Here is a 23,453-nt window from a genome sequence, read left to right as displayed (position 1 = left end):
GGACCAACGACGCCAGCATAACAACAACAAGAGTTGCATTCGTGACGACCGCCAAGCCCCAGTACGGGCATGAATGATTTTGCATTTGGAATAACAGCAACAGCAATATTAACAGCAGTGGCAACAGCAATAGCAACATTTACAGAGACAACTGCAATTATGATAGACATAACAGCGGCAACAGCAGCCGGTGGGTATTGTTTTAGTTTGCGTGTCCGCCAGTTTGTCTGTCGTGTCTGAGGTTTGAGTGGCGACATTGTCATTGATAGAAGACAAATCGCTACAACGAACCGATTGCATTACGGTCACCGGCCACACAGCAAGCTCCAAACAACACTTCACCAGTAGCAGCAGCAGCAGAATGTTGACTGTCACCACCTCTACCTCCCCACCATAGTTTATACCATACATTCGCACATCGTTACCACTAATACTCGAGCAATCGGAAACAACTCAATTGGCAGTGGTTGGCATCGCAGCGCCTTGAGTTGACGACTTGGCCACTGCACGCCGCATTCGCAGTTTTGTGTTGTTCCGCTGCGGCCGGTCACTATTCGCATCCGCATCCGCCTAACACGTTTTTCTAATTTTGCGCTGACCAAGTTCAAGTCGAAATTATAGTCGTAGCCGTAGTTGTAGTCGTAGTCAAAGTCAAAATCGAATTCAACATTGATGTTAATGTTGAAGTTCACTTCGCTACTTATCTAACATTCGGGCTTGTGACTTAGCGTACGCATCCTTTAAAGCTTGCTGCTTCGGGTGATCTCCAATTGGTATCAGCTGCGTTGGTTGACAACAAAGAGTGGCACCTTTTTAGTGACTCACGTCTAGCAGTCTTTCAGACTTCACCGTCGGCAAACGGCTTCAAAGCATTCAAAGCATTTAATAAATTAAAACGAGAAATACGATATATTCCTAATATAACGGTTTAGTGACTTAAAAGGTGATTGTTAAAACACTAAGATGGCTCGTCAATTGAAAACAGTTCACTTTATTGATATTGTGATTAAGTCCAGCTGCTGAAAATAGTGATCTGTGGTGCAAAAGCTATAATTCACAAAAGCAAGTGTAAAATAAAATAAAATAATAAAAGTTTCATAGAGTAGTAACTATAAATTAAAGCTTACGAAATTTATCAAATATTAATGTACTTACTAATCAAAAAACAAAAATAAAAAACTTACATATAAATGTTATAGCCGATTTCAACGTCTCTAGAAAATTTCACAAAATATAAATAAGCTTAATAAAATACATAAGAAAAAAAAAATAACTCAGTAATAAACTATAAATTCCAGTCACAAATTAAAAATACATTTTGAATTATCGATTAATAAAAAATGTTCAACGACTTTTCAATGTAAGTTTCGTGTAAGTTTTATATACAAAATGACTTAAATCCAAAACACCCACCGATCTTAAGATACAAAAACTCATTCTGGCGTAAAACCGTAAATATTAAGTGGAAGTGTTCATTTGTTAGGGGTTGGATTTGAGTAAATAAATAAATAAAAAGGTAAAAAATCTCCTGCTGCGGATATTTTTAGAAGCTTCATTTTGAAATTTAGCTAAATATTAGTTTGGAAAAAAAGAAATCCATTAGTTTTGCGCAAATGGTTTAAAACTGTTTTATGGTCGATCTTAAGCTCCTGGTCGATGCTACAACTACTAACGATGAAGTTGATCAGCATAACTTCGATTATTTCTGTAATTTTATCTACATTTTCGACCTTATCGACACTTTCTTTAACATCAAAAATGCCTGAATGGAATCGACCGGACCAAAATTGCACGAATTTAGCTGTTGCAGTATCGGCACCATAAACTCCATTCACAATTTCAGCCGCCTGACTTGCATGTTCGCTTTTGCCACAAAAAAAACTGTAAAATTAGAAAAATTAAAATTTTCTCTTTGTTGACACCCTGCAGCTCACAACTGAATGGAACAAACAAAAAAAAATCAAAAAGAATTTGCTTAGTTTGAAATGAACAAAAACTTTAAATTGTTTCATCGATGCTTTACGAGATATCGATCACTACATCCATCCACCGAGAAAATAACGGATTTAGGGAATGTCACAGGCATTGGATCACTGAAATATTAGAATGAGACGCGATCATTAATTGTCTAATTAATAAAAAAAACTATTTTTTAGTTCTCCAAACGACGCCTTGGCTGAGTTTAAAGTGCATTGAGATATAATTTGTGGCTCCTTAGCCACGTATGAGTCAGCTAAAGGGTGGTTAAGTTTCAAGGGCCGGTGTTAATTTTGAATAAAATACAAATTTTTAAAAAGATTATTATCATTTCTCTTTATTATGATAATATTGGTATGGCTCAATTACGTATGGAACAAAATATCGGCCGAATGGCCGCCGCGGCCTCGGCGGCACACCTTCATCCGATGGTCCAAATTTTCGTTGACGCTGAGGCATAATTGAGGTTCCATGCCGTTAATTGCCGAATTATCTCATCCTTTAGCTCTTGAATTGTTGCTGGTTTATCGATGCACACCTTTTCTTTCAAATAACCCCAAAGAAAGAAGTCCAACGGTGTCAAATCATATGATCTTGGCGGCCAATTGATATCGCCGCGACGTGAGATTATTCGGCCATCAATTTTTTCGCGCAAAGGAGCCATTGTTTCGTTAGCTGTGTGACAAGTGGCACCGTCCTGTTGAAACCACATATCGTCCACATCCATATCTTCCAATTCGGGACATAAAAAGTTCGTTATCATCTCACGATAGCGAACACTATTCACAGTAACTGCCTGACCGGCCTCATTTTGGAAAAAATACGGCCCAATGATGCCGTCGGCCCATAAGCCGCACTAAACAGACACTCTTTGTGGGTGCAATCACTCTTGGATTATCATTCGCTCAAATGCGGCAATTCTGCTTATTGACGAATCCACTGAAGTGAAAATTTGCCTCATCACTGAAGATGAAGTGCGCGATATACATTTTGATTTGAACGCCCGTTTTCATAATAAGCCTGAATAACTTTAAGGCGTTGCTCGATTGTGTATCTTTCCATGGTTCAAATTGAGTTAGTCTGAAATTGAAAAATATCAAATGAAATGCAGAAAAAACCTTTACGTTTAGGTGTGGTTCACATTCAACATCGGCCCTTGAGATTTAACCACCCTTTATGATGATTTGAAATACCTAATGAAAAGCTGACGTGGAAAGTAAAATAAGCCACCGCTATCCATCTAATCTATCAAACCGAATTAAATGAGTAGCTACGACTGCACTTCACTGCCATTGTGCATGCACAACATTTTTTATCACGGAACTTTTGCACAATGAAAGACAGTGCCTTTGGTTTTTCTGGCCGATCTTCTTCTCCTCAAAGTGGCTGCTCTACAAATTAAGCATATTTCCCAGGTAATTTAGGCTGCGTCGTGTCACTGCTGGGCAGTCGCATAGAACGTGTTCTGCTGTTTCTTGTGCAGTTTACAGTGTCCTGTTAGTAGTTCAGTGTATGTCCTTTCTGCTTAGTTTAAGGATAACTTCTGCCTTTACCTGTTCAGGATCTATGAGTCTCTTCGATTGCCGCATGCCCGATTGAGCTTTACAGTAATCGATTAGGCCTCGTTGTTTCTGCTCACGCAGAAAGGCACTTTTGAAGCTGTTATTTACCCCGGAGAAAGGTTCAGGACCTATGAAGGGAGTGCTTACCTCCTTTTTCGGTAAAGTGTCCGAAATTTCATTCCCTTCGTGCTCCTCATGTCCCGAAACGGACAACAAGGTAACAAAGTTTCTTGATGCTAGGGTGTTGAGGATTTTAAAAATGTGGTCTGACAATTTCAGCCCCGGCATTACCCCCTTCCATTTTGGACCCATAAACGCGTAAACCACACCTATGCGCCCTGTTTTAATGATATTTTATTGTTTCTCCACGCTGAGCCGTCACTGATGATCACTTTGAGTTTCTTGGAAAATTCTAGTTTTCTTTCCATCTTATCGTGGACTGTAAGACACGGAGAGTTCAGGATTGAGTCCGGAATCCTTACATGCCCTGTAAGATTGCTTTATTTGAGATGAAATAGATAACGAAGCCTTAGAGCTGTACTGATTGCCGTCCCTTTGGCTACAAGATATAGTGGAATGAGTCCAGTGAGCATTCCTAAAGCCAATGTGGGACAGGTTCGCATTGCTCCCGTTACGCTCAGACAGGTTCTTCTGTTTACCTTCTTAAGTGCCATTTGAGTATTGGTTTGGTCTACTTTTGACCACCATACCAGAGAGGCATAGGTGATCGATCATTGGCACTGGTATTGTCTTATAAGACCATGCCAAAGATGATGCCGCAGACCCCATGTTTTACCGTTAAGCCTTGGGCATACGTATATTGCTCTCATGGCTTTATTTCTGATGTACGAAAAGTGATTTTTCAGGTTAAGGTTTTATTAAGGATGACTCCCAGATATTTTATGTCCCCAGTTAGAGTTAAGTCGGCGTCCCCTAGTTTAAGGGTCCCTAGACTTAATTTCCTGGAACACGTGTTTTGATTGGATTTAGCGAAAGCCCTTTCTCACGACACCAGTTTTTCCGTTTGTCACATATTAGTTGGCTCGTTAAATCTATGGTTAAAGGAGCAGTATGGTTTTTTCCTTTTAAGAATAAGTATGGATCAGTTATCAGGTGACCGCAGTAGGTTCGATTCTCCGTGCATGAAATACTAAAATGATAGAAAAAGTGTTTTCCAAAAGCGGTCACCCCTTGGCAGGCAATGGCAAACACCCGAGTGTATTTCTGCCATATTTTATTTTCCTTATCAAAAAACGATTTACAGTTCAGAGTCGGCTTAAAATTGTAGGCTAATCCAGGAACAACGCAAGACGCACGCCACAAATTGAAGCAGCGGCTCGGCCAAATACCCAACAAAGAACCCAATCATGTACATATACATTTCAATATATTTCCTTATATATTTTTAACACACAATGCAGTGCAGATTCTGCATTTTTACCCTCTGCCATTTCTGCTAAGTACAGGCATAAATAACCAAATGTTTAAATTTAGCCAAAATTAGCATAGAGGACAGCGAAACTATCAGTACTGAAGAACTTAAAAATATGCCTAGTTGGCATTTGCAATTATTTGCAATTAAAGTTCACTAATCTTAGTCTAGCGCGAAAATTTTTTTGGTTGTCATCACTTTTGTGCTCGGGGCATTCTAAGATATTTCTGCATCATTTGGGGGCCACATAAATTATGATATTTGTAAAGAAGTTAAGAGCTGGATGCAGTCCGGACCGATTTTAGTAAAATATGATTTGGACACGAGAATAGAAAATATTAGGAAGAATGCTTTCATTTCACATTGTTGGCGAGTTTGTTTGATTCCCAAAATGAACAGCTGGTCAAAATTACATTTTGTTAAAATGCGCAAAGGTACGGGTATTTGGAATGTGCGCAGTTTGGTACTGTTTAAGTGATGCAATTTTCACGCGCTTAAAAATTATTATTATATGAGATGTGGGCGTGGTTATTGTCAATTATTGCTTGCCAATAGAAACTTGCCTTGCCGCGCTTTGCAAAAATATCTGAACTTTTTCTTGAGCTATAGCGTGCAACTTCAGATGGACGGGTGGAAATTTAGGGCCAAAATTTTAAAAGTGGTTTTGGTTTTTATCAGTTCTCAATAATTTATCATTTTCTTCGTAGATGGCTGTAGTGATCGATATTTCGTAAAGTACTGGATCAAACAATTTAAAGTTTATACTCGTTCTTAATGTGACATTCCATACAAAAAAAATTCTTTTGCTGTTTTTTATTTCTTTCATTCAATTGTGAGTCACAGGTTGTTAGCAATAGAAGTCATCAAAGACAAAATTCGGTGCATTTTACAGTTCTTTCTTGATAAAGGCGAAAGTACAAGCCTGGCCGCTGAAATTGTGAATGGTGTTTATGATGCCGATACTGCAACAGTTTATTAAGTGCAATTTTGGGTTCGACGATTCCGTTCAGGTATTTTTGATGTTAAAGAAAGTGTCGATAATATCGAAAATGTCAATACAATCATACAAATAATCGAAATTCACCGGCAAGTTAGTATTCGTAGCATCACCCTAGCGCCCATTTCCTAATATATAATTGAAATTTGCCACAAATGGATATTTTTGTAATAAAAACCATGTGGCAACACCAGATAATAACTTTTTTGTATTTAATATTTAATGGAAATTTGTGATAAGTTGCTATTTTTGCAAAAAAAACCACATGGCAACACCAGATAATACATTTTTTGTATTAAACCTTCAGTAGATGCCAATTTCTTACTATTTAATTGAAATTCGTGATAAGTTGCTATTTTTGCATTAAAAACCATGTGGCAACACCAGATAATAAATTATTTGTATTCAACCTTTTTAAGCACCTTTCATTTGATGCCCATTTCTTACTCTTTAATTGACATTTGTGACAATTTGTTATTTTTCCAACAAAAACCATGTGGCAACATCCTATAATAATTTTTTTATGAAGCCTTTTTTAAACACCCTTCATTGTTGCCCATTTCTTAACATTCAAAGAAAATGTATGATAAGTTGCTATTTTCTAAAAAAAACCATGTGGCAACACCACACAAAAAATTTTTTTTATTGAACCTTTTTTAAAAAACTCTTCCTTTCCTGCCTAGTTCCTTATATTCAATTGAAATTTGTGATAAGTTGTCATTTTTAAAATAAAGGGTCATTCAAAAGGCGCGCCTAGACGTTCTTTTAAAATAAAACATGTAAAAACTTAGATGCTTTCAGATTTCACAGGCTCTTAACAATTAATAATAACAGATAATACATTTTTTGTATTAAACCTTTTCAAACACCCTTCATTTGATGCCCATTTCTTACTATTTAATTGAAATTCGTGATAAGTTGCTATTTTTGCAATAAATACTATGTGGCAACACCAAAAAATAAGCTTTTTGTATTAAACATGTTTTAAACACCCTTTATTTGACACCCATTTCTTAAGATTTAATTGAAATTTGCCACAAGTTGCTATTTTTGTAACAAAGACCATATTAATAATAACAGATAATACATTTTTTGTATTAAACCTTTTCAAACACCCTTCATTTGATGCCCATTTCTTACTATTTAATTGAAATTCGTGATAAGTTGCTATTTTTGCAATAAATACTATGTGGCAACACCAAAAAATAAATTTTTTGTATTAAACCTTTTTTAAACACCCTTTATTTAACACCATTTCTTACTACAATATTTATTTAAAATTTGGGATAAGTTGTTATTTTTGCAGTAAAAACCACGTGGCAACACCAAATTGTAATAAAATTTTTTATTAAAACCTTTTTAAACACCCTTCATTTGATGCCCATTTCTTAATATTTAATTGACATTTGTGACAATTTGCTATTTTTCCTACAAAAACCGTGTGGCAACATCACATAACAATTTATTTTATTATTAAACCTAAGTTGCTATTTGTGCAATAAAATGTGGCAACACTAGTTAATAAATTTTTTGTATTAAACCTGTTTTAAACACCCTTCCTTTGCTGCCTATTTCTTAATATTCAATTGAAATTTGTGATAGGCCACTATTTTTGAAAAAAGAGTCCTTCAAAAGACGCGCCTAGATGTTGTTTTAAAACGAAACATGCAAGAATTTTTATTTCTTTCAGGTTCCAAAGGCTCTTAGCAATTATATGTGAAAAGTGACGTCGTTCAGAGGACGGTCAATCCATGAATGCCTAACTGTTGAAAACGTCGAGATATCGAGTTGTTCAGCAACATTTTGCGCTAAAGCAGCAATACTCTCGACCAAAGATCCAGTTTTTGGCCTACTCAACTGGTCCTTCTTCTATCCTCGACAGTACCAGTTTCTTGAAATCTTTTCCCCAACCTTAGAGCTTTCCACTCAATCGGATGACGAATTTTGCGATATGGGGCGTCTTTTTATTTCTATCCAGTTCCGGCCCGTAGACAACCAGGTTATGGCAGTCTTTCTGTTCAAAAAAGGTCCACCCATAACCAGTCTTCTTGAGTTCCAGTAATCGACATATCGCTTACGGTTGTCAGTTTGAGTGTCTAGCCCATGCCGACCCATAACACGCTCGAGTTGTGCGTTGTCACTGCCAACTTTTGCATTCATGTCACCACCAACAAAGATGATACCACTTGTGAGCAACGAATCGTACGCACGCGTTGAGTTGGCTTTAAAAGTACTCCTTTTCGCAGTCGGTCGAAGCATCAGTTGGGACGTAGCACTGGATAATTGAAATGTTTCAAACTTTAAACTTAAAGCGAACTTAATCCTGACACTGGTATCCACGCTATTAGCCCCCGTCTGGCTTCAGTGTTAAGCAGGCTTCATCCGTAGTAGACAGTCGTCGGTCTAACGCACTTCACTAAGGCAAGGCTGCATATCGCAGCATTTCACGTGCGACTTACTGAGATCTCGGATTCAAGTTGTTTGCGATGTGGTCGTTATCTCTTGGTGGCTTAACATTCAATGCTCTGATCTTAGCCCTTGTACGGCAGCCAAATGTCGCCGTCGATTGAATTGGTTTCGTTAACCGAGGCTGATGCGTTTGAGGAATCGTGTTTTAGTTAAGTAGCTTCCTAGCCTTCCTACCTTAGCATGGTGATAGTTGCACTATCCGCACCTTGAAGCAGGTGCTTGTCTGTTTTGCTCCGCGAGTGGTATTTTATGTTCCACTTACTCTGCACGAGCCTTTCCCAACCCGCCGACTGGGGACGCGTTCGATGCGAGACAGACAAGTTCACACGGAACTGGTTAGATATACTAAAATATTGCAGCCAACTTTCTTGTCCTTCATATACAAACCATTGCCATCTACGTCAGGGCTTCAGAAAAAATAAAAAAAATAAACACATGTGCGGCATGGGACACATGAGAATGTGCACAGTAATTGTAACAAACACGTTTATTCTCGCTGATTTGTCTTTGCTCGCCACTGCCACTTCACAATTTGCTGAGCAGTGCCCAAATTTTCAAATGCAAGTGCGCGGCGCACCACTAAGTGGATGTAGTGGCGACAGCCAATCAGCGAAAAATTCGTACAAATTCTTGTTTGAAATCAGTGCCACACAGCCCGTAGGCTGGCGCGACCGTTAATGATCGTATTTTTCACATAATAATTACCTGCTCGACATAGTTTACGATTAAGTTGCATAGTTTAAGACCTCTTTTACGAATATGTTTCATTGGAGCTTTTACCAACCCGCGTGGCATGACATTGCTTTCAAATAATGCATCACACACGAGGGGGTTTCAATAAGTACCCGTGTTAGAAATGAAGACACCATTTTTTTGAAAAAAAAATTTTGTATTTTTCAACACAGTTCCTTTTTAGAAAGGTACCTTCTCCCAATGCTCCAGTCACTTTTTTAGCCCGTCCAAAAAATAGGATTGGTCGAACTCACCAAAATACGGCTCTGTGTCGTAGTCATCTTATCCTCTGAGATTTTATAAACAGAAATCTGCTCGACCTAATAAAAATATATACGAGGGGGTTAAATAAGTAGGTATCCGTGTTAGAAATGAAGACACTACAATATTTTTTCAAAAATATTTTATTTATTTTTAAATATAGACCCCTTTTAGAGAGATACACTTCTCTCAACGCTCCGCCATTTGTTTAACCCCTATAAATACAGGATTTGTCGAACTCTTCAAAATACCCCTCTGTCTCGACGATGGCTTCCTCGTTTGAACTAAATTTTTTTCCCACGGGCCATTTCTTCATTTTCGGGAATGAGAAAAAGTCGCAGGGAGCCAGATCGGGTGAATACAGGGCGAATACATGCAGTTTGGCGACGACAACTCCGTATGAATGTCCTGGTGCGTTATCGGCGGCGAAACAGCACCTTCTTTTTCGCCAAATTCGGCCTTCCATCAAGTTTTTGTGAAAGCGGTTCAATAACTCATTTTCCTTTTTCTGAAACATCCTTGAGGATGACGCCGGTCGCATTCCAAAAAGTCGTCGCCATGACCTTTCCACCTGATGAGACTGTCTTCGCCTTCTTTGGAACAGATTCACCGGAAGAAATCCATTGTTTTGATTGTTGCTTAGTTTCAGGTGTGTAATGATGAATCCATGTTTCATGAACGTACACAACTCGACGCAAAAATTCTTTCGGATCTCGCTTAAATTTCTCCAAACACTACTTTGAAGTTCACAGCCACATCCGCTTGTTGTCCACCGTGAGCAATAGCGACACTCTTAGGGTCGACAATTTTTTCATCGCCTACTTTTCATGTAAAATACAGCACAGAATCTCTCCTGCCAGTAAGTGCTACTTTGGAGTAAGTAGCCAATTGATTGGTAAAGTCCTCTCTCGTGGAACAACACTAACACTCTACAAGGCTCTCATCATGACCGTCCTAACGTATCGCGCAGAAGCTTGGGCACTGACAACATCCGGTGAAGCGCCCCTTGGAGTGTTTGAGAGAAAGATTCTGCGAAAGACGAAGACGGCGGGTATCGCAGGCGATTGGACAATGAGCTGTATGAACTTTACGACGGCATAGACATAGCGCAGCGGATAAAGATCCAGCGGCTTTCTTAGCAGGGTCATGTCGTCCGAATGGAAACAAAAGCACCGGCTCTGAAAGTATACGATGCGGTACCAGCTGTTGGTAGCAGAGGAAGAGGAAGCCCTGCTCTGCGTTGGAAATATGAAATGGAGAAGGACTTGGCGAGAAGGAAATGATTCGAGATACTCGGCCAAAATCCCTTAAGCCGTTATTGCGCCAATCAAGGATGAAAAGATACTAATGACAACCATCTGGTATTATATAAATTGCCTTGACGTTACAAAGAAGACTCTTCAAAGTTCAAAACTAACTCTGTCAAATAACACTGTGCGACAGTGATTTAATACTTTTATGAAGACCTAGTACAACTTGTAGGTATAGTAAAACTAAGAAAAATGGTATAGGAGAAATTTCCAATACACCCCCAAAATCTCGTTTTATGGCCAAAAAATCCTCAATATCGGATAATATCGTAAAAATGATGTCAAAGTTGAAAAAATAGAGAAAAAATAAAAAAAATCCAAATACTTCCGTCTACAGCCTCGTCAGTTATCATTTCAGAAAAATTGTCAACACACTTTAAAAAAGCTTGTTTTTGTTCTTTCGAACTAAAGGAAAAAAATCGAAATCGGACGGAAACTTGTGAAGTTAGAAGTGATTGTTCACATCAACCTACTGAAAAAGGGTTTTATGGCCATAAAACGAGATTTTGGGGGTGTATTGGAAATTTCTCCTATACCATTTTGTTTAGTTTTTCTATAGCCACAAATTGTGCTAGGTCTCCATAAAAGAATATTTATTTTTTTTTTGTTTTTGTCACACAGTGTAATCAGTGAATTATAGAACTTCCGAGTCTTCTGTACAATAAAATTAACTGAAGCTACACGCTACATTCAACAATATTAGAAATATTCAAACTATTTACATTCATTCTTGAGCGACTGTGTAGAAATCACGCGACTAGTTTAAACTAACGACGCAGATTTCGGAAATACAACAAGGTGAAGTCCAAAATAAACAAGACTGAGTTAGTGCGTTGAAAGCTACATCCCTAGCTGACCTCCAGTGAAAGCTTGGTGACATTCGGTTCAGTGGAAGCGAAGTTATTGCGTCTAAAATGTCAGTATGGTTGGGTCATCGGTGCAAAAATGAGTTTCGAACAAACAGCTAATACTCGTAACAAATTTTGTTTTAAAATCGGTTACCGAAACATTTGAATTGATGACAAAAGTTTAAGCCGATGATTTCCCGTCTCGTGCAGGAGTTCATGAGCGGTTTACACGTTTCAGAGATGGTTGTGAGGACATAAATGACAATAAACATACGGGCCACCTAAAATCAGTAATCACCGAGGACTCCGAAGGCGAAAATTGTGCGTAAATTTATCAAAAATGATCCGAAATCATCGTTGAAATTCATGGAATCGAAGTTGAATATCTCCAAGACATCGATTTATCGCATTTTAACTGATCATTTGAGCTTACGCCAGGTCTGTGCACGTTTCATTACGCACAAGCTAACTGAATACCTAAAATTTCTCAGAACTCAACATTCGAAAGACCTCATTAAAGAGGCGAGAAAAGACGAGAACTTCCTTTAAAACATTGTAACTGGTGATGAAACGTGAGGTTTCCAACATGAACCTGAAACTAAGTGTCAAAGTGTCGAATGGAAGGCCCCAGACGAGCTACCACCTAAAAAATCGCGTTTGGGGAAGTCAAAAATCAAGTCGATGGTCAAATGTTATTACGATTCCAAAGGAATTGTCCACAAAGAGTTCGTGCTAATGGGCCAAACCGTCAATGTAATTTTCTATCTTGGCATTTTGAAGCGCTTGTTGCATCGCATTCGTCGAATTCGCCCTGAATACCGCGAAGGAGGAAAGTGGCGCTTATTGCATGATAATGCACCACCTCATCGATTCACTCTTGTGATAGATTTTTTGACTAGAAATCGCTTTTTAAACATCAATCAGTCATCGCTTTCGCCTGATATGGCTCACTGTGATTTCTACCTATTCGGAAAATTGCATTCGACTATGAAAGGAAAACGTTTTGCGTCCGTAGACGCCATCCGAAAGGCTTGTACCGACATGCTGAAGAGCATTCGGGTCAATGACCTGAAACACTCTTTTAGCTCAGTCTTGTTTATGTTGGACTGCTCGCGCACTGAACACTTAATAACCAAATGATTTTGTTGAAACTGATCAATGTGCAGGAAACCAGCCGTTATAGAAAATCAGGAAGGCTCATGGAATGGGTGTATTCTACTGCCTTCGAGCTTCTCAACCTCAAATCGATGGTCCCGAGCTCGATGCTTTTTCTCTGACTGGTTGAGGCCCTCAATTTATCTTATTTGAAACGATAAACTATCTTCACTCGATTAACTACTACATACATATGAGTATGTACATACTTAAATTTGTTGTAATCCAGCTAAGCGCACAAGTGGCAGCTTATCTCAAAGCTGTCAGACAAACGAGGAGGTTGAAGCCAATTTTTTCCTTTTAAGCATGGCAATAATCTGCAACAAGACCATCGATGGTCATAACAAAACTAATGTTGTTTTTTCCCTATTGTGGAAATCTGGAAGATTGTGCTTCAATTAAATAACGACAAAGTTATTTTTTTTTTCATATTTTATAATAGACATTCCATGCAGCATATCGAATGCCATATTCCCTAAAGTCAAAACTGGTAAAAATGTTGATGTGCTGTCGTTTGGCACGCGCTGTATAACTGTATTTTAGTTTATAAGAGTGTAATGGCAGAGCTGGATAATGTCGGTGAGCAAAGCCAGCTCTTATTTACTCATTTCGCTTTAATTAACTTCACATTAGTTCCCTTTAAGCAAAAGCTGTCCTCTTCGTAGGACCGCGTGTGAAATTTTTCTCTTCTGCTTTCGCACATACACACAACAACATAAACTGCGCTGCTCTCACACATCTCACACAGCGTACTCTATATAGGAGTGATGCCGTTGCTTATTGAATTGATGCGATCGTACAGGCAATCAATTTGCAGCAACAGCCTTAAGGTGCTGACTCAAATGCACGCTTGCTTTGCTTCGACAACTGCCGAAAAAGAGTAGAAATGTACTGTAATATGGCCAACGTAGTGTAAGTTGGTCAAATGGCAGCTTTGTTTCACGCGATTGACGCGCTTTAAAGTTTCGAATATCGCAAAGTTCTATTAGGCAGACAGGGCAAATCTATTAAAGGTGATATCAGTAGATCAGCTGATTTGTTTTATTTATTTTTTTTTTTGTTCTTTCGCCGTGCACATTAAGATGTCAGCACAAAATTGAATGAAGAAAAGTCATTCCATTCGCACCATCGCCGTATGCTTCTAACTCCACATGCATGTTGGCTGTCCAATGTAATTTGCCCTTTTTTTTTTGAACTTTTTTTTGCCGTGACATTCTAACACATAAAATGTTGTTGTTGGTCACGGTGCACAGAATACTGAAGGTAGTGCCTTCCGAAAAATTGTATTTTTTCACGATTTTGACAACCGGTTGACGTCATCATCTCACGTAAACAAAACAAACAAAAGGAAGAGACGTTACTTCTTGGTAAATATTCAGCAAATGGTAATATTGCGATTTTAATTTTTGTGATTTTTAAATTAACGAATGAGAGTGGAGTGTCACGAGTTTAACTGTTAAAACACGAATTATAACAATACCTCAAATACAGTTTGAGCTTTTTTCCGATGAAGCCGTGGCATGTATAATAGATGCGTGTGTAAGTGGAAAAGTTCTTGTGGTTGGCAGTTTCCATTGCTTTTGCTTAATTTTCCTCTCCTTTTTGCCTGTTTATTCGCTGCACTGACGTCACGACGAATGGGGTAGGAGTTTGAAGGCAGCACTTTGAATAAATTCGCCCTGTTAACAGCGCCTTGCCAGCCTTTGACATTTCAATTTTACTCGACGCTTAGTTTTCTCTATTATTCTGACAGCATTAAAAGCTACTTTTGAGTCACAGCAGCTTCAAAGTAAAGTAAAGCAAAACCAAGCAAGAAAGGCAAGCATAAAAAGCGTGAACTGGGCCAGCAGAGTACTGGACGGACGCACACAAGATCTCTCAAAAATTAGTAGGTATGAATGGAGCCGGAGCCTTGGCCCGGAGCCCGTTTTACCACTCCCCTCTGCAGCCTTCAAAACCACGATTAACAAACGGGTTACTCTAACCCACAAGCGAGCTTGGCAAGCTGAGAGAGGCTGCAGATGGACAAAACTGTTGTTCCTGACATGTCCGAGCGACTGTCGCAGTTCCTCCTATCACTAAGCAGAGCGGACTGTAGGCGGCTGGTTGGACTGATGACGGGCCACTTTCTATGGGCAAAGCACATGGAAAAAGTGGGCATTCGTTACATGGATTCGTTACAGCAATCCAAAGAAAAGAAAGTCATGGGAACTGCCCGGTAATGCTTCTACGTCGTCGCCTCGACCGAATATTCACGCTGCGAAGGTTATTCTATGTATTTGGTGGGACCAAGTTGGTGTTATTTATTATGAACTGTTAAAATCAAGCGATCGGTATCGACTGGGGATCGGTATCGACTTCAATTGATGCGATTGAGCCGAGCACTACGCGAGAAGCGGCCGCAATACGCGGAGAGGCATGAAAAAGTGATTCCACAGCATGACAACGCACACTGTGACTTTTTATCGTTTTAGGATGCCAAAATTAAAAAAAAAAAAGTTCTGCGAAAATGATTTTCTTTCGGTATGTTGTGTAAAAATGACCAAATTTTACGACAGTGTACTCAAAATTTATCAAAACAATAGTTTTAAGAAAGATAACCGTTTACAAACACAAGCCGGTGCGTCAATTGAATAATTTTTATTTATTATCCGAACATCGCTGTGAAGTTTGTCAAAAGATATAATACGAATAAGTATCAATTTCATAAAATTGAGTATTCGCTGATTAAATTTCAACAATTTTGTACTTCAGGGGTAAGTAAGAGGATTATAAAGTTTTTAGTATCGATACAAATCCGCTCAGTAAAATATTACTAAAACAGCCATAGCTTAATATTATTTTTGATATTTTACTGAAAAAAACTTATATTGGTCCATCGAGTTCCGTCCATTCTTTAACAGCGAAACGACCTTTAGGATTCTGTGTTTCAGATACTGGAATAAAATTTTGCTACAATTTGCTACCACAGCTTTAAAAGAAGTTTTCATGGCGATTCCTCGGAAAGAACTTTTTGAAATTTGGCTGACGAGCTCAAAAGAAACGCGTCGTTATGCGGTGTTAGAGAAAATTTTTGCGGTGATCGGAAGAGACGTGGATACTAAAAAGGTAGGAGCGCGTATAAAAAAACTGTGTTACCAATATTCTTCAAAGTGGGAGGGGTCTTGCTGAGTTAAGGCCCGTGTTCTAGCCCGTAATTATAGTTGGTTTTCCAAGAGTGAAGACTTTGGAAAATACCGTCTTGATGTTGGGCCATCAACTTCATCCTCTATTAGATCCAAAGTAGGTAGTTGGCGTTTTCCGATTCTTCTCTTCGCACAAAGAAAAGAAAAGCAAAGAGTCTTTTAGCAGTATCAAATAGCGAACAAGTGTTAATGGCGGCAGAAAAGGGACTTAGATCAAACGGTAAGAGAAATTCCGCAATATTATTTAAAAACTGTGTTTGCCTTCACCGTCAAGAGGTACTGTGTTGAAAAAATCTCGACTTTTGAAAGAGCGCAACAAAAGTTTATCGCCAGACCAAGCACTTGCGCCGATAAAAGATGCAAATGATTCAACACATGACTATAATATGCATAGACAGCATACAGCAGAAATAAATCCCAAATTATATCCGTCGCATAACTGCATAAAAAAGTCCAAAGCTTTATGTTACCCAGAAAAAATCACAGTAACCGAAAGGTATGCCGAAATTGAGTTGCAAGGGCTTATTGATCACAGCATAAAAAGGTTGTGTAACGCACAAAAATAAGTACTGCTGTCGATTCCCAGTATTCAAGAAGTTTTCGTGACTTTCAAATGGGATTGCGATGGCTCGGAGCAAAAACGGTATAAGCAAAAGTTCAGCGAAGAAAATCAATCTGATAGCAGCATGTTTTTTGTTTCACTCGTACTTCTCCAAATGTATACTCTAGTTAATGAACGTAGAGTTGTTATATGAAGAAACCCTGTTCCATCATCAACCAGATATTGCCGTCCCATTAAATTTTTGTTTGAAAAAGAAACGCGAGATGCTATTGTGAGAGAAGTAAAGATTGTGGAAGACCAAATTTCTAATCTTCTTCCTACACTAATTAAGATGGAAAATTTAAACTTTAAAGTTACTAGTACACTAATTTTGTGTGACATATTTATCATTGAAACAATTTGTGATTATCTCCTTCATTGAGCAGTATAATGTAGTATAAAATGGTACCCAGGGGCTGAATGAAATCTTTTAAATATTAGTCATAAGCCTCTAAGCTAAAGTTAGGAAATCTAAACAATTTGTATTTAAATTGGCACTGGAAAATGCTTTTAAAGTAGAAAATATGATTATGTGAAATTTTACCTTATATGTGGGCAAGGAGAAAAAGTGGGCGTATCACGCCCATTTTTATTCTCAAATCAGATTTAGGTATCTGCAACCACATTGCAAAATTTGAAATGAATTGCTCCATTGGTTTGGCTGTTATTAATTTTGGCATCCTAAAAGTGAAAAAAGTCACCCTGTGCAACGCTCGGCCTCACGTTGCCACAAACCGTTAAAACCTACCTGGAAACACTGAAATGGGAAATCCTACCCCACCCGCCATATTTTACAGATATTGCGCCGTCCGATTATCACCTGCTCCAATCGATGGCACATGGTCTAGCTGACCAGCAGTTCCATTCATATGAAGACATCAAAAAATGACTTGATCCATGGATAGCCTCTAAAGATGAACAGTTTTACCGCGATGGTATACGAGATCTACAAGAATGATGGAAAAAAGTAGTAGCCAGCGATGGGCAATACTTTCAATGATTCACTTGTAACCTTTTTTTTTCAGAATAAAGTTGTATTTCCATCAAAAAAACAGTGAGAACTTAGTTGTGCACCTATAAATTATTAATTTTTTATATTATATTACAAAATTATAACTTTTTTCTAATTTAAATTTAAATTTTTTTAATTTAATTTATTTAATTAATTAATAAAATTAAAAAAAAAAATTAAATTTAAGTTAAAAAAAAATTAAAATTTAATTTAAATTTAAAAAAAATAATAAGTTTGTAATATAAAAGAAAAAGTTTATATAAAAAATTTATTTTAAATATAATTTCCAGCTTTTATTTTTACATACACATAATCAATTTTTCATTTAATTCAAGAATAGTACATATTAATGTAACCTTTCTGTTTAATTCTAATCAAAATTGTAAAAAAATCGAAGTACGAAAAAAAATGTGAGTAACTGTAAAAAAATTGTATCTTTAATGTAGTCCCTACCTTCAACGCTATTTATGTAGGTATAATAAAAAAGTCCCCTTTACCTTAGAATTTGCAAGTCAAATTCGTTGTTAACCTGTTTGCATCAGACGTGTGAGCGACTTGTTCTCCTCTTTCTCTCATTGCATTTTGGCCAGCGCTGCTTTAAGCCAGCAGGCGGCACACGATGTACGAGTGCAAAGAAAGCAAAGGCATGACTAACATCAAATCGTTACTCGGCTCTCAGCGAATTTAAAGGGATGAGTTGATTTGTTGACGTAACAGGGGTTATAACAGCGGTTGTTAGGGACTATTATTAATATATAATAATAATATATATATTTAGGAGTGCAGAGGCTCGAAGCCCCAAGTTCGAAACACCAATTGATAGAAAAGATTTTTCTAATAGCAGTCGCTCTTTGGCTGACATAGGCAAGCCTTCGAGTGCATTTCTGGCCTGAAAAAGCTCCTCATAAAAACCATCTGCCTTTCGGATTCGGCTTAAAACTGTAGATTCTTCCATTTGTGGAACAGCATCACGACGCACGCCACAAATAGGAGGAGGAGCACGGTCAAACATCTGACCGAAGTGGACGCGTGAATTATTTATTTTATTTTTTATATAAATTATTAAATAAATTTGCTTGTTCGTATTTATTAATTAATTAAATTTATAAAAATGTTTGTTCGCCTTTATTAATTAATTTAAATAAAATGTAAATCATTTTTTCATGATTACTATTTTCTTATCCATTTTCAGATAAATATTAAAGTACCTTAGGTAATCAATTACTAACGACGGATAAAATTAGTGCCATAACGACACAGCTTTGATTGTAAAAGCACCGCGCGGAAATACATAGTTTTTGAACCCAAACAAATCTGTGGAGCATCAGCGTTCAAAGTGCATACATCTTAAATTAACGTCGTAAATGGAAAAGTTGCTTTTTGAAATTCAAATAGACCAAATAATATTTGCATAAAAAATAGTGTATTTTCCACGAATAGTTCCAAAAGCTCGCGCACAAAGATATTCAACCAACATTAAAAAACAAAAGAAAAATAAGTCGCTTCTAGCAGCAGAATCTAAGTGAATAATCCAATAATTCTCTGCAAAAATTTGTATGTAAGTGGATTTCTGCAGTGAGTTAGGGAATTTGTAAATATAACAGATTTTGGGCGTGATTGTGCGCGTAAATACATACATACATACGCATATATGTACATATATGCAAAAGATAAATAAGTTTTAAAAAATTAATCGTTTTTCCTACTTATCTGAAAAAAAATTTGAAAAATTGCATACTAAAATTGCTAAAACAACAAACACAAAAACTTTTTAACAAAATTTGCACTTCAATTTGACACCGAATATTGCATTCAAAGCTATTTCTAAACACAATATTATAGTTGCGGACCTAGCAAATAAAGAAACTCCCTACGCTGGAGCCTTAAAAACAATGCCAAGAATTCTTTGAAATCAAATCTTTTCGTATTTCGATTGAAATCTTACACCTAAAGTCGCAAGAGTTCTATATCATCTATATAAAAATTTGAAGTGCGCATCGGAGCATCGCCATTTCTGTTTACATTTGGCCGTCGTTACCGCAAGCGCGCGCCATTAACGCACGCACAGTGAGTCAGGGCTTTAGCTGTTCTTTAATGGTTTCTGAGGATAATTGGAATAGCGACACAATGTCCGATTCGGACATGCTCGATTCAAAGGCAGACGTTTGTGGTGGCGCCTCCAGCAGCAGCGGCAGTTCGATCTCGCCCCGAACCCCTCCTAATTGTGCCAGATGCCGTAATCATGGACTAAAAATCACATTGAAAGGACACAAACGCTATTGTAAGTTCCGGTATTGCACTTGCGAAAAATGTCGCCTAACCGCCGATCGGCAACGCGTTATGGCGCTACAGACAGCATTGCGACGCGCCCAAGCCCAGGATGAGCAACGCGTTTTGCAGATGCACGAGGTGCCGCCAGTCGTTCATGCGCCCACAGCTCTGCTCAATCATCATCATTTACATCATCATCATCACTTGAACCAGAATCATCATGCGACTGCCGCGGCTGCCGCTGCTGCCGCTGCAGCACATCATCATATTTCGACAGCAATCCGATCTCCGCCACAGACCGAACATGGCAGCGGAGGTGGTGGTGGCGGTATGGTAGGTGGCACAGTACCGACCATCACCTCTGTACCTGTCTCAGCTCCACCACCGGAACATCATATGACAACAGTACCCACACCGGCACAATCGCTAGAAGGCTCTAGTGACACATCGTCACCATCACCATCCTCCACTTCGGGTGCAGTATTGCCCATTTCGGTAGTTGGACGAAAGCCACTACCCCATCCCAACGGTGTCAATATTCCTTTAGGTAAGTGGCATCTAACCATTATTGGTAAATTTTAAAATAATAAACTTTCGTGAGTATAATTGGATTAGAGCCAGGGTTGCGAAAGGCTCGCCAGTTATGACTTATCGCTACTTCGATAGTTTAAAATCAATGGCAGTTGAGCGATTTGAAACACAATGATAAAATTTTATTTAGTAATTAAAGAGACATTATCTGGCGCGTTTTTAACTTAGATGTGAATTGAAGCTCCCAAGCTTAGTCTCCGACTATCTGGCTTTTCGCCATCTGCATAGTCGACGTGGTTTTTCATTTGGACATTCCTCGCTTTCCATCAAGCGATTTCTTCTATTTACATTTAGATCCAATACCTAATTGTTTGGGTGCTAAAACCGTGGCCCTGGGCCATCGCTAATCGGCGCTAATCGGTTCGCATTGCTAGCCGATAGCACAAGGATAGAAAATGGAAAAGGAAAAAACAAAAAAAAAAGTCCTGAATATTCCTTTAGGTCTCTTCTATTCGCCACTTTGCTGATCGCTCACTTGTCGAAAAATTTGCAAAGTTATCGAGCAAGATTCGTCGCTGTATGGCTATATCTCATTCAATTGGTATAGCTCACAATTTTATAAACAAATGTGATTTGGGGCAGTTCTTTTCCAGCGCGCTTTTTGCCACTTGCCAACGCTTGACGAAAAGAAGAGGCATTTTCATTAGTTTACCTGAGCTTCCGCCCACCAATAAAGCAAATCCTGAATTCATAGTTTTGAAATCTGTCAACAAAAATAAGTCTCTCTCTCTCTACTCTTGCTTTGCGGCTCATAAATCTATTCACGCTGTGACTAAAGAATTCCAAATACATAGATTCAGAACTCCGCGACAGTAACTTTTTATTATTAGTGAACAACAAAAGCCGGTATAGCCTTCTACGCCTGTAAATCTATGTTCTCCAAAAAATGGGGTCTCAAGCCACGTGTCGTACTTTTGGATATACAACTTAGTGGTTCTGCCAATTTTGACATATGATTGCCTAGTTTGGTGGGTAGCTCTTCAGAAGAGCTACAACACCACTAAACTAGAGGCAGTGCAGAGACTGCATGTGTGGGCATCTCTGGTGCTTGTAGAACGTGTCCCACTGCTGCGCTCAACGTTATTCTGCACTTACTTCCTGTGGATCTGTAGTTAAATCCATTGCTGCTCAGAGCGCTATTAGGTTGAAGGAGACATAGGCATAGTAGTATCTTGAAGCAGATCTCCCTTTCCTTCTGTGTTCTTCGCACTGATCTCTCCATCCGCAAACTGGGATTTGAGGGTTGTGCTAGGGCTATCTTTCCGAGCAGATAAGACTGGACAGAGGGGAGAGTCGGCACGGATATATTTACCTCTGTTATAGAGGGAAATGAAATTGCCGATGAGCTTGCCAGGAAGGGGTCGACCGAACCGGTTTCAGCTGTCCCCCTCTCAGACATCGATGTCCCTCTGTCCGTTGTTAAGGGGAAATCACACAATTTCTTTCTAAAAAAAGCTCAAGACAGATGAAGGTCTGTCTCATCGTATGCTATTTCGAAAACACTATGGCCCCAATACGAAACAGAACGCTTAAGGTGATGGGAATCCCCCGCCGTTAAATTTCCAAACTCATTGCGGTGTTCACTGGTCATTGGGTGATCGGTACTCATGCGGAGAAGCTTGAATTCCGTATAACCCCTATTGCAGAAGCTGTGGGGGTCCTGCAGAGAAAGAGACTGTTGAGCACTTTCTCTGCAAATGTCCGGCTCTGGCGGCTAGGCGCTTGAGATTCCTTAGCGTGCCCTTTGGGGATGACTCGAAGAAATTCTCCAGCCTAGATCTCTTTTCTCTCCTCCACTACATCAACAACACTGGATGGCTGTAGAAGGTTTTCTCTTCCCAAACATGTTTCTTTGTACAGGTAGTGGTCCACATTATGGACTGTGGTACTGTGGTATTGTAGCCATTTTACCTACCTACCTACAACAAAAGCATTGCTGAAAGATTTCTCTCTCTAAAAGAAATTCCTGGCTAATGTCGCGTAAAAGCAAAATATCACGAAAATGTTAACGAGAGCAAAGCGACACTATCAGCAACATTCCCAATCGACGTTCCGGATGAAGATATTCTGAGTGAACGTAGCCCACAAGGAGTAGTAGCTGTGTACAAATTCCAAAAAAAGAGCTAGCAACGAAAAAATGTTTCCTATTGGCGTATAATTACTAACATTCGAACTCTTTCATACCACCAAACAAATTGGGCATTGCTTGGCGAAATGTTCGTGTTGGGCAATACAACTCAAACCCCGTACGTCGTAGGAGCTGTCAATTGCTGACAAAACAATTACTCTAAATTCTCGTTCGTTAGCTTCGATCGCTTCGAATTCAAATAACAAAATTGAACTAAACAGCATTCAGCCACAAAATATGATATTATAGAAAACACCCAATCTTCATCCAATATCTTACTTTACAATCGATACCCGCTCAATCGCAAAACCAATACCACAACCAAGCTATTAATCCACAACATTCCTTTTTGTGCAATAACACCAGTACAAAAAATTGCCTACTCTCTTGACTTCTCTCCTATCAGCAACCTAGGCGAAATGAACGCTTACTCACTTACCAACTCTTTACCTGTCGCCGACGACTACTCAATGCCACCAGATAAAGAATAAACAAACAAAAACACAAAACGTAATTTAGCAATTATCGATCAACTACTACACAAAGCAAAAATAATGCACTACTTACATATATGTTATATGTACCATACAGATGAACACTGCTTTGTTTATTTTGGTCACACTCTTTCAGTTCGTTCTCTCTTTGTCATATTTTTTCATTTAATAATTACTAAAGCACTCCAATGTAACATTAAAGGCATAACTGGAATAACTACCACGAATTGCAACTCTTGGTAAAAGTATGTTTTTTTCCTTGTTCGAGTGAACAGATTGGTGGTACTTTTTTCAATAGGTATTTTTTGACAGATCACGCATGACTACTGTCAAATTAAAAATATATTTTTTTCAGTATTCATTGAAATTTCATCATGCAAAGCCTTACGCCTCAACAATTTTTACAAATCATGCAACGAAATTACGAA

The 23,453-nt window shown here is 38.5% G+C and overlaps 1 protein-coding gene across 1 annotated transcript; it reads left to right on the top strand.

The window, feature by feature from the left end:
• Positions 1 to 347: 347 nt before the first annotated feature.
• On the top strand, positions 348 to 23,022 carry LOC129245310 (protein doublesex). The gene is made up of 3 exons (XM_054883436.1): positions 348 to 1,360; positions 18,734 to 20,359; positions 22,898 to 23,022. Exons 2-3 carry the CDS (start codon positions 19,636 to 19,638, stop codon positions 23,020 to 23,022), a joined length of 849 nt encoding a protein of 282 aa, XP_054739411.1. The 5' UTR covers positions 348 to 1,360; positions 18,734 to 19,635.
• Positions 23,023 to 23,453: the final 431 nt, after the last annotated feature.

Source organism: Anastrepha obliqua, chromosome 1 (assembly GCF_027943255.1).
Source record: "Anastrepha obliqua isolate idAnaObli1 chromosome 1, idAnaObli1_1.0, whole genome shotgun sequence".
Taxonomy (NCBI): Eukaryota; Metazoa; Arthropoda; class Insecta; order Diptera; family Tephritidae; genus Anastrepha; species Anastrepha obliqua.
This window is presented reverse-complemented; position numbering and strand designations above follow the sequence as displayed.

Bases quoted from the DNA above. Each gene is read 5' to 3' on its own strand.
- LOC129245310 (XM_054883436.1), top strand. From the start codon at position 19,636: ATGGTTTCTGAGGATAATTGGAATAGCGACACAATGTCCGATTCGGAC. The intron at 20,360-22,897 runs GTAAGTGGCATC...CAATAACACCAG, and splicing joins CGGTGTCAATATTCCTTTAG to TACAAAAAATTGCCTACTCT.